At 41.8% G+C, this 16,839-nt stretch overlaps 1 protein-coding gene across 1 annotated transcript in view; it reads left to right on the top strand.

The window, feature by feature from the left end:
- CNTLN (centlein) overlaps positions 1–16,839 on the top strand; it is a 183,597-nt gene that overhangs the window by 27,905 nt on the left and 138,853 nt on the right. Inside the window, 2 exon segments of the mRNA XM_032097108.1 lie at positions 6,648–6,678; positions 12,183–12,316. Of these exon segments, the coding sequence (XP_031952999.1) occupies positions 6,648–6,678; positions 12,183–12,316 (165 nt within the window).

The raw sequence follows: 16,839 nt of genomic DNA, 5'->3' as shown, positions 1-16,839 counted from the left end.
CCATTCCTGAAAACTCAGTTCGGGAATTATTAGACTGGGCTACTTTAAAAGGGATTTCCATGGACAGAGATACTGCCCTGGACTTTGCCTTATGGCAAGAACTCGGCTCTGCTGTCCGACACGAGCTCCCAACTGGGGAGCTGGCAGCATTAGAATTATACAAAACCTGGCGGTCGTTATTTATTCTGCTGACAGACCTTGACTGTGATAGCAGGGCTGGATCGCCTGTCTCGGTGATGAGTGACGGAGGAATGTCCGAGGGGGACCCCGCTGACTGGGTTTCTGGGGCAAGTGATGGTGGATTTGGAATAACCCCCCTGGCTCCACAGGCAGAGCCTGCGCCGGCTCACCCTGCACAGTCTCAGGACTCTGCAGCCCCCAGGAACCCCGCGCCGCCAGAGGCGGGGGGTGTCAGGGCAGAGGCAGGGTGCACAGCCTGCCTTGCCGTTCGGCTGGACGGCAGCCACGGCTTATCCAGGGCCGCAAATCAGCGGCTTAGCAACTTGGACACCCAGAGAGCCTCCTAGTTTGCTTCCCTATGCACCTGGATCTAACTTAGCGGGCGTTGCGCCAGGCATGCCCCCCCCGGGACTGCCTGGCTATGGCCCGCTGCCCTCCCTGGCGCTGGACTGTTCTGCGCAGTCGCAGAACCGAACCATGGACCTTTTTATGCAGCATTTGCCCTTTCTGGCAGAGCTACGAAACCTATCCCGAAGGATGGAGGACTTGCTCAGCCTGTTAGAGCGGCGAATGCCCGAGCCCGCGCCGCAAGCGGCGCCAGCCCTGGCCATGCCGTCCGCGCCGCCCGCACACCCCCCGCCCCCCCGCCAGAAGCGGGAGCCGCGGCTCCGAGCCGAGAAACAGCGAGGCCGGCGGCGAAACTGGGAACAGCGCTGCCGCGGGAAAACCTGGAAGCGGCAGCGGCTGCTGAGCGGCGGGCAGAGGCGGCAGCACCGGGAGCATCCGCAGAGAACGGACCGACAGCGGCGCCGGGAGCGTCCGCGGAGCGCCAGCCAGAGACGGCGGTGCCGAGCGCGCCCGGGGAGCGCGAAACAGCAGCGGAAGCGGCGACCGCGCCGAACGTGGCTGCTGTGTGGGAGACGACCGCGGCGCCGGGCGCAGCCGTAGTTCCAGAGTCGGCTGCAGCTTCAGTACCAGCTCGGTCGGATCTGGCCGAGATGGCCTCCCGTAAAGAGACTGCTGTAAAAACTGCTGCGCAGCCAGCTGCAGTCTGTCCTGTCTGTTCTGGCTCTGGCAAACTTAGCCAAAGTGCCTCCCCTCCCCGTACATTTCTGTTCCCTCCCAGCACCCCAAAGTTGCCTTTGCCTGATGATTCCTCGTCAGGCAGCGAGGCAGATGAGGTTCTGGCCCCAGGTCGTCAGGCGGCTGTAGCCGCGCGGCGAAGAAAAAGGCTGCGCCGGCCTCGCCCCTGGACCTTTCCGGACTGCACGGTAACAGTGCATCCGACGCATCGTAATCGCTTCCTAGAGTCTCTTAAGATGCAAGCATTGGGGGAGGGTGACTGGAGGTTATTAGAAATCCTTGGAATGCCAAATAGATCTGAGGATTCTGGGGGTAACCGGGGAGCTGTACACATCCACAGGCTGTGCCAGAAGTTCAGGATGGTACTGGTTCCCCGAAAGGGATCCATGCTTTCCCAGTGTATAAGGCTCTCCCAGATTCAGGAGAGCATGGCAAGCATGAAGTAATTGCTTGGAAAGTTGCCCAGGACCTCCAATCCAAGGTGGCACAATATGGGCTAGGTTCTGCTGAGGTTATGCAAATAATAAGGGTGATAAATACAGATTCGCTTTCTCCATTTGATATCAGACACTTAGGTCAAATTCTATTTCAACCTGTACAATTTACAGTTTTTGAGAAAGCCTGGAGAAAGCTGGCCGACAAGACTGCATTAGCAAATTTGCAGCTCCCTGCTGCTGATCCTAGACAGACAGCAGGAGTGGATGCTTTGATGGGGACTGGTCCCTTCTCTGATCCCAGTCTACAGGCTAACTTGCCCTCTAGCATCCTGCAGCAAGCTCAACAGGTCGGCATGGCTGCCCTGTTGAAAACCATAGAGTTGTCAGCACCCAGAAAGCGGTATACTGAAATAGTTCAAGGGAAATCAGAGTCATTCCTTTCTTTTGTAGAGAAAGTCGCTGCTTCTCTCGAGAAGCAGGTTGAGGATGACAGGTTAAGACAGTTGTTGTTAAGGCAGTTAGTGAGAGATAACGCAAACGAGGAGTGCAGAAAAATCATAGATGCCTTACCAGGGGATCCTGAGGTAACAGACATGGTCAAAGCCTGCGCTAAGGTGGGATCTGGGAACCAGAGAAGGTCTGCTTTGGCTGCGTTCCTGCAGCCTGTTCACGCATCTTCTGGTCGTGAACCAAAGCAACCAAAACAGGTGAAGAAACGGAAGCGGCCTAAGCCGAGCCAAAAAGAGAACACACCGATCCCCCAGTGCAAGAGGTGTGGCAGGCCAGGGCATTGCACGGGCTACTGTAGATCCCGGACTCATGCCAATTGTCAGCCTTTGTCGGGAAACTTCCGCCGGGGTGCAAGGAGGGGGAATTGCTCTCCGATGCAGTCACTCCCCCAGAGAGTGGCACAGGTACAGGCACAGGCCTACCCAGCCACCCTAGAGACAGCACCCAGGGATCAGGCGGCACCCAGGGATCAGACAGGTTTGACGTCCACACCGCAGCCGCAGTCGTCTTAGACTCTAGCGGTGTTTATAAGGTTCCCTTGCATGCATATGGACCCTTAGCCCAGGGATCCAGTGTGATGCTGATGGGAAAACCTGACGTTGCCCATCAAGGAATCATAGTGCACTCAGGAGTTATTGACACTGACTTTAAAGGTCAGATTTGCGCTATGGTCTCCACGCAAAAACCCCCTGTAACTATTCCTGAAAAGACCTGCCTTGCTAAATTAGTGCCTTTTAAGTCTTGTGTCCCCAGGATAGAGCAACAAACTCACGAAGATAATAGCAGTGGATCTACGGGACTTCTGCAGGCCTTCTGGACTGCAGACATCTCTGACCAAAGGCCACAGATGACCTGTACCCTGGTCCTGCCGAACGCCCATCCACCCCGGACTCAGCTTCGAGGTTTGATTGATATGGGTGCTGATGTAGCTATCATCTCCTTCTCTGCATGGCCTCCCTCATGGCCTTTAGCCCCGGTGGGATCGGCCATCGCAGGATTAGGAGGATCCACACAGAGCTATTTAAGCAAACAGCCTGTGATGGTGAGGGACCCAGAGGGGCACACAGCTACAATCAGGCCTTATGTTACTACCACTTCCCTTAACCTTTGGGGGCGGGATGTGTTGGCAGCTTGGGGTGTACGGATTGGGACAAATTTTTAGCAGGGGTCACTGTGTGTAAGGGCGCACAGCATCCTACACTGCCTTTGCGGTGGTTGACTGACACACCAGTCTTTGAGCCGCAGTGGCCCCTACCAAAAGAGAAGTTAGACGCCCTTCATCAGTTGGTTCAGGAACAGTTACAACAGGGGCACCTTAAACCTTCTACTAGTCCCTGGAACACTCCTGTTTTCATAATTAAGAAGAAATCAGGGAAATGGAGGTTATTGCAGGACCTCCGGAAAGTTAATGCAGTAATGGAAGGTATGGGGGCATTGCAGCCTGGCATGCCCTCTCCCACCATGATTCCTACGGAGTGGGACATCCTGATCATTGATTTGAAGGATTGCTTTTTCACAATTCCTTTGCATCCTGATGACAAACCAAAATTTGCCTTTACTGTGCCTGCCATTAACAATGCTGAACCTGCTAAGAGATACCAATGGAAGGTCCTCCCTCAAGGGATGAGGAACAGCCCAATTATCTGTCAGTGGTATGTCGCCCAAGCTTTAGCCGGAGTTCGCAAGCAGTTTCCTGATGCACGCTGCTACCATGACATGGATGATATCCTGGTGGCAGCGTCCACTCGGGACGAGCTGCTGAGAATACAGCCTCAGCTGCTCTGCATGCCTATGGATTAGAGGTAGCTCCAGAGAAAGTTCAACAGCATCCTCCTTGGAAATACTTAGGAGTGAAAATTTTGGACCAAACTATCCAACACCAAGAGGTGCAGTTCCCGGATTCGATTAAAACCTTGAATGATGCTCAAAAGCTGTTGGGTGTCATCAATTGGTTACGACCTTATTTAGGTCTAACTGCAAAGCAGCTTTCCCCTCTTTTTAATACATTAAAAGGGGACCCTGAGCTGAATTCACCTCGGGAGTTGACTCTGGAAGCGTGGCAAGCGCTGCAGGAGGTCCAACGGGCTGCTTCCGCTCGTCAGGTTTATCGAGTGGATCCCTCCATTGCTATCACTGTTTTCATTACTATTCCAGACCTCCATCCTGCAGGTATCATTGGACAGTGGAATACACAATGGCCTGATCCTTTGCATATCCTAGAATGGGTCTTTTTGCCTCACAAGCCAAAACGACGGTGACCACAGTGTTTGAATTGGTCGCTTCTCTGATAATCAAATGCCGTCAACGGTGTTTGCAACTGATGGCTGCGGATCCTGCAGTAATTGTCATTCCGATCTCAAAGGAATACTTTGAGTGGAGCCTCATCCATAGTGCTCCTTTGCAAAGCACGCTGCAAAACTTTTCAGGGCAGATCACTTACCATCTGCCCAGACATAAATTACTGCAGTTGGCAAAACTGACCGTACTTTCCTTGCGGCCGAGAAATAGCCGAGTGCCGGTGCAAGGACCCACCGTCTTTACGGATGGTTCTGGGAAAACTGGGAAAGCCATCGTTACCTGGAAGGAGGGATCGGAATGGCAGGTGCTGAAGGAACACGAGTCAGGCTCTGCTCAGTTAGTTGAATTAAGGGCTGTTACCATGGCTTTTCAGCGATTCTCACAGGAACCTTTGAATTTGGTTACTGACTCTGCTTATGTAGCAGATATCACCCAACGCTTAGATTGTTCACTTCTGAAGGAGGTGAACAATGCGGCTCTGTTTTCACTGTTGCAAACCTTGTGGTCTGCGATTCAGGCTTGAGTGCATCCGTATTACATTCTGCACATTCGAAGCCACACCAGTTTACCAGGGTTTCTAACAGAAGGCAATACCAGGGCTGACATGCTGACCAACCCTGTGTGGGTAGGGCCTCAGCCTGACAGAATTGCACAAGCCAAGGCATCGCACTGTTTCTTCCATCAAAGTGCACATACCCTGCAGAAGCAGTTTCGTTTAACGCCAACCGAGGTGCGCGACATTGTCAGTGCTTGTGCTGACTGTCACGGACTCACTGCGCCTTTGCCAGCAGGGGTAAACCCCAGAGGGCTAAAAGCCTTGCAGATTTGGCAGACAGATGTAACTCACATCCCAGAATTTGGTCAGCTAAAATATGTGCACGTGTCTATTGACACTTTCTCCTCAGCTATATGGGCTACTGCTTACACTGGAGAGAAGGGCCGTGATGTCATTGCCCATTGGAAATTGGTTTTCTTAGTCCTGGGCGTGCCAGCTTCTGTGAAAACCGATAATGGTCCTGCCTACACCTTGGAGAACATGCGGCAGTTCTTGCACCTATGGGGTGTGGACCATACCTTTGGTATCCCACATTCGCCTACTGGCCAAGCCATTGTCGAACACGCTCATGGTACTTTGAAGCGTGTTTTGGACAAACAGAAAAGGGGAATGCATGGAGAAACCCCACAGAGCCGACTAGCAAAAGCTTTGTATACAATTAATCACCTTACAGTACCACAAAATTCAAATAATCCTGTTATTCTGAATCATTTTCTCTCATTGCAGTCTGCAGGCGACAGACAGCTGCCCCGGGCAAAAGTCTGGGTACGGAATTTCCTCACTAACCAGTGGGAAGGCCCTCATGAGCTTATCGTTTGGGGTCGTGGGTATGCTTGCGTTTCCACAGATACTGGGGTACGGTGGCAACCTTCAAAATGCGTTCGCCCTGACCTACGGCAGCAGAGGCAGAACAGGCAACCTCCAAATGATGACCAGAACGCCAACCATCCAAATGGCAACCAGAATGTAGATCATCAGCCTAATGACTCTTCTGATGATGACCAGGATGTCAACCATCAGGCAGATGGTCCTTCTACAAGCAGAGACTGGGATGGTCCTTCCACAAGCAGAGACTGAATTTTGAATTTCTTGTTATAGAGTCAGATAGTTAAAGCCTTAAGGACATTTTTAGAATTAATAACTGATGTAGATTTCTATTTAGGATTAATAGTAGGGTTGTTATCTTATAAAACAAAAAGGGAGAATTGTAGGTACAAAAATGCTGTTAGTGAGGATCTTCTTGTTATTTTTCTAAGTCCGTGAGAGACTTTTCTCTCTCACAGAAGAGGTAGCAGGGAATGTAAACAACCAAGCCACCTGCAACCTTGGAAAGTCTTGTTTATGGTATAGTAGAAAATATTTTGATAATGGATGTTTTAGGATTTTGGCCAATCACCCCCAAGGGGTGGCTGGTCCTTTGTCCAATTAGACTATGAAGAAAAAAGTCTATAAAAGAGTTTGTAAAATAATTAAATAAATCAATTTTGCTGCACAATTCCTGCCTGCTGGATCTTCTCCTCCTCCTCCTCCCTATGGCTGCGGGACACGGTGATATACCGTAGGAACCAGGCCTGCGGTAATAGGGAAACATCTGGCAATGATGCCAGAATAAAGGTATGAAGTGGAATGGACTCCTAGATGTTATTTGAGAATTAACTTCTCCAGACATTTCACTACAAGTTATTTTCTTTAAATAGCAAGTTATATATTCAAATCTACCAGTGGGGACTTGCATTCATTTACATTCTATCACTTAAGACCCACAGCTTTTTAAAAATTGATGCTGCAAAGCAGGAATCTGACTTCAAATAGTCATCTTAAAATGTAATCATTAAAAAATAGAAGATGCTGTGCTTTCAGATAATATATATGTGTGTAAAATAATAAAAGCTTAAAAGTCTTACCACAATTTTTTTCTTGATTTGTAATTTATTTACCTATAATCTTGTTGCAGTAGACTTGATCTTCATTGTTTTGGAAGAACATGTAGTTCCAAATACACTGTGTCCTGGCCTCCAAAGATCTCTGTTCTGTAATGGGTCTTATTATTGCTTAGAATATATTAAAAAGTTTATGATAGTTTATGGTAAAGCGAAAAAAGGAAATAACTGAATACATGGTACAGAGTATTTTCTCTTATTTAGATGATACTTTTTCCTGTTTCCTGGTGGAAGTTGGCTAGTGTTTTTTAAATTCCTCCAAGAAATGAGCCACAAACATGCTATCTTAGTGTTCAACAGCTGCCTATATACACACCTAGGTAGTGGATTCTTTTTGTTTACATGACTAACGTACACTTACAATGCTGTGTTCTTTTACATTATCGTAGTATATTCATTGCCTTAATTATCTAATTAACACGTCACCCAGAAATGCCCTTTTTTCCTGAACTAGGAATTTTGGTGATGCTTCTGATTGTTATGGTGATGGAAACTCTTTTGAAAGAGCTTAATTCAGATCTCACGGGAAGTAAAGTTCTTGCAAATTGACTTCTTTGGACTGGTTATGATGAAAGCGTTATAGGGTTCCCAAGAGAAGAAATTATTTGTTGATTCTTGGGAAAGAAAAATCTACTGTGCGCCAAACTGATAAAATAATTTTTAAGTTGTCAAATGTAATACTTGTAATATTGGACAAATTATTGAAAATCTGTTACCCATCCCTTCAATGAACACAGAATAAGTTTTATGTCTCTGTCTTTGTGGCTGATGAGGCACATTGATGAGTGAAAGAGCTGGGTGATTGTAGGGATGAGAATTAGTAGAGTTGGTATTTCAGAGGGGTTTTACAAGCAGGTTCAGCTGGTGTCTAGAGTGTGACAGAGGGTACTTCTGGGGATGGGTGTTGCCTGAGACAGCCAGGAATGTCACACAGTTGGATTTGCTGTTTACAAACAAGGAAGAACAGATTAAGAAAATCAGTGGCAGTCTTGGCTATAATGACCATGAAGTTGTCAAGGCCAAGACCTTGAGACAATGATGGAAAGAAAGTAGCACAGTAGAGTCCTGGAATTAGAAGCAGAGTCTTCAGCTGTTCCGGGAACTTGTCGGTGGAATCCTGTGAGAAGCAGCCTTGAAGAGTAAGGAGCTCAGGAAAAACTATCATGTCTTTAAAGACAGCTTCCTCCAAGCCCAAGTATGGTCCACTGGGATATTCAGGAAAAAAAGTGGATGCATGAGGAGATCAGCTTGGCGAAACAGAATTCACCACTAGACTCCAGTGTAGGCTGCAGGTGGAAAACAGTATTCAAGAAGTGGAAACAGTGAAATCTGTAAAGGAGGAGTTGAGAAACATTGTCTGGAAGGGTGGTGGTAACCTACCTGCAGTTCAGAGTTGCAAATAATGACTGGTAAAACCAGAGTTTCTTGCACTGCTTTATCAGTGAAAAGCTGAACAAGGAAAATGGGGATCTGCTGCTGAAATGTAACAATTATAATTACAAAAGGTAATAGGTACAGCAGAGGTACTAAATGTTGTCTTTCCCTCAGTCTTCTCCAAGACGTCCCCAAAAGTTTGTGCCTAGAGAGAGACTTCAGTGTGAAGTACTAAGAATGGATGTGTTAGAAGGTACCTGAGGGAACTTGACTAGTACACGTCCATTGGGACAGCCTGAGATGAACTGCGTCCAGGGGTGCTGGGAGTGTTGGCTGCCTCTCAGCCTTTAATTTGGGAGTTGAATCAGCATCTTTTTGTACATGTTTTTTAGTAATAAATAAGGAATTTTACAATATTAAAGATGTGTTGTATGCAGATGTTATCAATGTTAGTCTCCTCTATCTGAAAGAATAAAAAGAGTCCTTATCAAAATGAGCTAGCCCAACATTGCCTTTAAAACGTGTATTAGATGCTAGAAATGTAACATCTAAATCACAGATTGCTTCTTTGGAAAAATGGTCGCCTGTACAGAGGCTGAACTAAGTGTTATTAGCCTTTTTTTTTTTCTTTCCCCCCCCCCCCTCCCCAGTCTTTAAACCATATCCATTGAAGAAAAGTGCCACTTCTCACTTTCAAAGACTGGTTGTTTTTCCTAACCTACTGTAACCTGAATTCGGGTATAAAATTCAACTTCTTCAAATTGAGAGAAAGGAAAAGCTGCTATGGCTAGTTTGTCCTTTCGAAGAACATTTCTTTAAAGTTTTGTCATATTAGCTGAAATCAGACTGAGACAGGTTAACAGGAGGATACCTGATAAGGTGGCAAAAAAGTTGACAGTAGTGTTTTATTGTTTGTCCTTTCTGTATGTACCTTCATGTAAATAATGTATAGTGTACAGAAAGTTGACTTAGGTCTTTGCTTTCTGCCTAAAATAGTTCTTGAGAAGTTTTTGTGCTGCTTTTGTGCTTCCCAGAGTTTTCTATATATCCTAAAAGTGAACAAGTGGAAAAGTTGCCAACCAGCCATCTGTCTCCCTATCTAAGAATCAATTAGGTATTTGAGTTATTTGATTGTTCTTTAGGTGAAGGTTACTTAAGCTATTGTTTATTATCAAGATGACTTTTTCCCCAAACTCAAGTCACAAAAGGTTTTGTATGTAGATGAAAAAATGTCAGGCTGGCAGATTTTAAGTGGAAGTGAAGTAAAAGCTAGTGGAATTGCTTACTGGTGCGTTGTTTGTTTGTTTTTGTTAATTCCTAGTTAGCATGGTACTTCTTGAAGTTTCTAAAGTCTGAAGGTCAGAACTTCCAAAGAAACAGCCATCTCTCTCAAGAGGAGCCTACGATTTTAGTTCCACTGAAAAATGAGAGTTTTATTGAGATGGGACCTTGAAAAATTACTCTCACTTCTGTCATAATATGTAACAGGAAAAAGCATGAAAACAAAGCTACTGTCTTTGAAAGTGACTTTCAACGGGTTTGAAGCTACAAATAACAAAACTGTAGTGTTAATTCATAGTGACTCCATAATGGGCATAACTGTGCTGCCTCATGCCTTGGTTTTTTATGCTTTTCATTTTGCAGTTCTTTTAAATTCACCTTCTCTTGCTGTCTGGCAGTGTTTAAGTCCAGGTTGGATAAGGCCTTGAACAAGCTGACCTAGTAGATCTCCCTGCCCATGGTGGGGAGGCTGGAACTAGATGACCTTTCAGATCCTTTCTAACCCAAACCATTCTATGATTCTGTTTTAGATTTCTGATTTCAGTATTAAGCTGAGCTTTTGTACATCAGTATGCAGTATTTCAGTAGGTAAGGTGTTTGTATAACAAGTTTTTTCTTTCCCTATTTTCATGTTTTTCAGTAATGCTTCCAAAAAACTCAAGCTTTCAAAATTGGTTCAAAAGATTGACCTGATTAATTTCTTACTTGAAAGCAAGAGCTGGAGTCACATATGTCACAAATGGAAGTACTGAAGGATACTTTTTTATAATTTTAAATTCTGCCATTAGATAACTTCTAAAGTTGTATTTATGACAAAATAATGTGTTACGTATTCTCTGTATTGTACCGTGCAATGGGTGACAGGAACTTACAGCACTGGTAACGTTAGATTTTTTTCATCCCTTCCGTGGAAAACCTCTGCAACTCTATAGTGTGGTATTAAAAATAGTCATATAGAATTTATTCACAGAATATATGAACTATTACAGTTTTTGTTCACATATTCAATACCTTTAGCTGCAGAGGAGAAAAATACTGAGGAGAAACCCTACAATTATTTGTCTGCAAGTTACAAATACCTCATTACATTAAAAAATTTCTTCATATGTTGATAGTGAACTGTCTCCTATCATTTTGATTTTTTTGTTATTCAAGGAAAAATAAGGTTTTTTACCTAGCCTTTGACATTGAATGGTGACTCCTTTGTTGGGTACACCAAGTATATAGCCTGATATTTGTCAAGAAACAAATTAATTTCCTACCTCATTCACCTGTGAATTTTGGTATTTCCTTACATCAATGTTACTGTTATTAACAGGACATCACAGTTCTTGTAAAATTTCATGGAATTTGATTGTAGTACACTTCTCATACATCTAAATACTTATAAGACATTTTTATGCAATTTTAAGGAATTTTATTTAGAATTTAATTATTCACTTTTCAGTTATAGAAATATTTTGATAACCTCAGTATTTGAGATATTGCTGAAAGGGAAAAATATACATTTCTTTATGTCTCTAACGAAGTCGGTATGTAAATGGAAAACTAATACACTCTTGGCAGTAGATTAGGGATGATATTCTACTAGGAGGCTTTTATTTTAAATTATTAATGAATCATTGAATATTTGCCTTACTGAGAACGAGTGGTTGCATCTGTGAGTAGCATGATTCCAAAGCAGGTCTAAGGCTGTTGCCAGCGTCTGAAATTCTGTTCTAGATATTGCTGTAGTATTTGTATTTCCATTCTTGCCTCAAAACACTCTGGGGAGAACAGTCATACAAAGCTTCCTGAGGACTGATGTGCTCTTCTGAGGGAACTCTGGCAAGGTTTATGTAGAGATTGAAGTCTTGCTTGAGTAAGGTGCCTTACTGCTGTGTTTCCTGGATACACCTTCACAGTTTGCTGACTAACTTCTAGCTTAGGGCAAAAGGCAGAGCCTTGCTTGTTTACACTGTTTTCAGTGAGCACTTTCAGAAGTTTTCTTGTATGCTGTTTCTTTTCCTGAATAAACTATTCCTTGCATTGTATTAACAGATCAAAATAAGAGCAGGTTCAACAAGCAGTCTCAAAAATGAATCTGTATCTGTGGTTCTTAGTTCATATACACAATATTGTAAATTTTTCTGAGAGCTGAAAACAATGAATGCATAGCTGCTTTTTTTTAGCAGCTTCTACATAGAAAACAAGGTTTAATCAGTTCAGTAGTTAAATAGGGAACTACTGTTTTGCAAAGATTTAATTCAGGATCCTCCTTCCACATCCAGCAATTGAACTAAGGAAAACTTCTTAGAGTAAAGAAGTTGTGGCCACCTAAAATTGGAAACGCGCATTTTTTTCTGGTATTTCACATTTTTCATACATGCTCATATACCTATATGTATTTGCTTAGACCACAATAAATGTATGCATGTATGTATGGACACATCTATATATCTATTTACATAGATAACTTGCATAGTAGATTTTAATTATTTCTTCTGCATTAGCTTTAATGAATTTCAAATACTTTCTTTGCAGAATTTGGAAACTGATTTAGCAGAGACAAGACAACAAATAAAAAGTTTGCACAGTATATGCTGTAACTTGTCATCTCAGGTAGCTGTGAAAGAGGAAGAACTTTTCCAAAAGGATTGTGATGTGGTCAGAGCTAAGTAAGTATTTCATAATGACTTCAAGTCTGAATCCTCTCAAAAGGACTGTTGTTCCACTTACAAAGCAGTATCATGCATTAGAGATGTGCAACAGTGTATTTTAACATTCTGTTGCACAAGACCTAAGGCTTTTGGAAGTCTACCAGTTTATGTAGACTCGTTCTGATACATTTTGACTCTTGGTGTATCTTACCAGTTTTTGAGTAGTGATAGACTTAAAACATTACAGTTCTGTAATTAGCTTTGGGTCAGAGAACTACCAATCTCTACTGAAAGTAACAAAGTAACCATTATGATTCGTGACATAGACATTAATTAGAAATGCTAAATGCCCTAAACTTGAAAAGGCTTTAAGCCCAAGTTTAACTTTTTAATTAGAGTCATATCTGACAAGTCAGCAAAAGTCTACATAGGCCTGTGCTGAAGGTTTAAAGTGCAATGATTTAAGCTTTATCTTAGGTCTCACACACTATTTCTTCACACTGAATCTGTAAGATTAGTGCTGCATTATTTGTGTCTTTGAAAAGAAGTAAAGGACAGAATGAATTACATGAATTGAAAAGACTACTGAATTCCCCAGAATGAAGGTAATGTCAGAAGATAATTGGTAACTTTAAGTGGATTGTCAGGAAATTGCCCGTTTTTTACTTCTTAATTTCAGAGGCATACACAGTGTTTAACTTCTATGGTCGATAAATAATATTCCCTTCAATATTCCTTTAAATTGACGTTTTGCCTGAAGAGCTGCAGTTGGGAAGTAGAAGTAATTGGTATGGATACTTCTCTTTACTTTCCAAGCACAAATATTCTTTCTATCAGGAGTCACTATCTACATGTTTTTTGGGGAAAAAACCAAAAACCAAGAAATATGATTTTTGATGCATCTGACCTAAATTGTCATCTTGTTGAAATCTTTACAAGAAAACTGATGTCTTGTTTTATTCATGTTTAAAAGGAATAATACCAGTTTGGTTTAAAAAAGTCAATAAACATGGGCAAGCTTATTGGGAAATTGTATTGAAAGAGGAAATCAGTAGCATTTGTGAAATTCAGCAATGGACTAATAGAATTTATCTCCTGAAATTATTCTCAGAAAAATATATATGTGTGAGGACAGAAAAGAAGGCATTTTAGTCAAGTAATCAAATTAACAAACTTACTGCTTGCTGGTTTCAGCTTAGGATATTGCAATCTGAGTTGGCCAAATCATTGAACTTCAAATTTCTCAAAATATGTTCTTTGTTATTCACTACAAAACAACCTCTTAGAATTTGGCACAAACATCTCATTAAAATACGGAATTAAAATAAGGGCATTTTTGAACATAAGGTCTGAACATGAGGTAATAAAGAGATGAACAGCATACTTATTTTAAAGTAAGTCTTTTTCTATGTTTTTTTCCATATAACCAGTCCTCTAAATTTAAGGAAAACAGTAAATCAATCAGATGGGGTTTTTTGTATGCTTTAATGTTTTCCTACCTAGATACTTAGTGGTATTGCAATGAATAATAGTATTTTTGATATCACTAGTATGTGAATTACACTTCACATGTCTGTATGTATATGTTTGATCAATATAATTATAATTCATTGTCTGCTAACTTCTTTCTGCTAATCTTTCTCAATGAACTTCAGCTACAAATTTCTTGTTGACATTTCTGTTATGAAGAAAGACGGCTTACACTTATATTTTGTAAAATCCACAGTTCCAGTAGTTAGCAATACATACTAAGAATTGCAAATAGTCTGTACTTTTACAGTACAGAATATTGAAATTTCTCCTAATCCTCCGGAGATGTCAGTATGTAGAGAAAACTAATTTTCTGTTGTTTCTCAATGAAAAAAAATAGTGAAAATTATGCAGGTCTTTGTAAACAAAAGACAAACTCTTATTTAAGTTAAAGTAACAACTCCTCAGTTAAGGGAAAAAATCTGAGGAGAAAATGAAGCCTTTCCATCTTCACATCTAGGCCAAGGTCTTACAACTGTGTTGACTTCACAACGAAAGCATTTAATTTTTCCTTTTTATGGTTACTGGGTTTTTTTAATCAGTTTAAAACTTAGTCTTATAAAAGTATCACATTGAATGCTTGGTTTTCATTTGATACTGGCAGAAAATTCTTTGACAAATAGTGTGGAAAATACCCAATTCTCCTTACTATCTTCAGTTTCCCATTATCAATTTCAAACTTTAGAGCTGAAAAGACAATCTAACTTGGAAACGTATCTGTTCTCACCAGTGCTCTGTCTCCCTGTTTTTTGTCTTCCTACTGTCCCCAACCTTCCATTCAGTGAAAACAGAGCAGGAACACAACTGAAATTGTTAGAAACAAGCTCTGGAAGAAGAAAGAAAGGCAACTGGCTTCCTTCATTTGGTGTCTTCTTTCATATGCACCATAAGCAGATTCAGAAAAATACACCTTCTGCTGACACCTTGGTGACACTGTCCAAAATTTTTCACTAGGTGCTAAATTCAATTGGAAAAGGAAGTCTCCAAGGGAATATGTGCATACTGGGCTAGTGCTCTGTTTCTTGTGCATTCACAACTTCCTGTGTTGTGCATATCTGTCAGTTTGCCAGCAAGAGGTTTTTTTAGTTTAACAGTAAATGTGTCTGTAGACATCAAGAGAATCGTTTTCTTCAGCAAATTAGCAGAGATCAGACTTTGAAGAAACACTGCAGTGTAACTCTGGTTCTACAGAATAAAAAGATATTTCTGAAAATACTGCCATGTGTCAGTAAGAGTCTGCCACATAATTATGAGGTGTGGAAGATAAATTTTCTAGGACCAGAGAAAAAACAGGATTTACAGGATCCATCCTGCATAGTGAATGTCTTCAAGAAGCCACTACCTTTCTTCTTCGGCTTAATTTTTGCAAAGCACTCTTGACCTTACTAGATTTAATTTCAAACTTCTCAATTACTTGTAAAATGCATGTTCTTGTTTTATTTTTCATGTTTGCATTCAGTACAAATTTTCTGGGTCTCTTTAGAGTCCCTGGTAACCTTTCCATTTTCATGTTATCAAACTTGGTGATTTTTGCTTTAAAATTATGCTAAATACTAGGGTCTAGAACTTTGTGGTCTGACACAGAGCTCTGATGAGGCTCTAAACATCAGACTGGAGAGGTTTGCTTGACATTTTGAGACTTGAGCCTTGCTGTCATTGTTATTGAGGAAATATTAAACTGCTTGCAAAGGTAGTAAAATCTACTCTAAAATGAATTTGAATTTCTTGCCCCTGCGTTTTTAGTGGAAATGTGAGCCATGTCTTCATGCTTTTGAATTGTATCTAGTCCAAAGGTATCCCTGATAATTTTCCAACTAATTTTTTTGTAATAATATTGCTAATCTTACTCCCCCACCCTGCCCACCACCCTTTCCAATGCAGTTGCTCTTAATTTTTGTGCTATAAATTATGAGACAGTCAGGTTTTTACTCAGGTCTTAATTTGCTGCTCTTGGATTTTTCAGGTAATTCTCTGCTGTGTGCTGCAAACCATTTTGTAGTATTTATGCCATTTCCATGAGAAGTCATAATTTGTAGGACCTGTCACTGTGCTGTATTTTTAAACTGCAGGCAATGGAACCTAGAGATTCTTGAATTACCCCAAACCATCTTCTATTCCCTTGATGACAGGGGCAGCTGCGGTGCTCAAAGTCCCAGTATATTCACTAAAATTGTGGTGGTGAAACAAAGTTAAGAAACATCGCTTGAAGTGATGGGTGTGTTTTTAATTCTGTTTGTAGCACAGTTACATAGCTTGTAGGAAGCTTCTCTAGGAAGCCACAGGTTACTCTAAAACCATTGGTAGGGGCATACAGGAACAGAAAGGTTTTATTTATTGTTATGTTTTAGGGATAGAAGGAAATGTCAGATTCAAGCACCAGAGCTGTCTCTATACCCTTAGCAACAGTAATGACTTAAATATTGTTACTGGTAGAACAAGGTGCCAAATCTCTGAGTCTTTCTGCAGTCTGCTTTGTGGTGTCTTCATGTAGCATCAACCTTGCAATGCTGAGAGCAAAGTCTACTAAGGTTACCGTAACAACAGTCTTACTTCAGTGGCTGAAATAATTTAGTAATGCTCTTCTGTTTTGACTTGAGAAAGACCAGACTGTTTTTCATAGCACAACCTTTCTTGTTGCTTGAAGAGTGCAGGTCTGTAAATTTCTTCTTTGCTCTTAAATGGAGTTAAAAGCTCTCAGTATTGTAGTGTGTTAGTTTATGGAAAATGTGGGGGTGGTGGAAAAAAGTAGACTTGAGTGTTTCAGCTTGGGTCTTAGCTGACAGTGTTGTTTTTTCAATTACTGTTGCTGATGGTGACTTTTTTCTTAAAATTGTGTTTCTTTGAGGTGTATGGTGTGTTGAAACATTTTATCAGCATGTGCTTGTTTGTACATCTATTTAAATCTATGTATGTACATGTTTACATGTAATTTATATTTTATGTGTAGATGTATGTATTTTATATATCTATATGTATGTATAGATGCCTGTATACATGTATGGGTGTGTATA

This window comes from Corvus moneduloides, chromosome Z (genome assembly GCF_009650955.1).
Source record: "Corvus moneduloides isolate bCorMon1 chromosome Z, bCorMon1.pri, whole genome shotgun sequence".
In the NCBI taxonomy this organism is placed as follows: Eukaryota; Metazoa; Chordata; class Aves; order Passeriformes; family Corvidae; genus Corvus; species Corvus moneduloides.
This window is presented reverse-complemented; position numbering and strand designations above follow the sequence as displayed.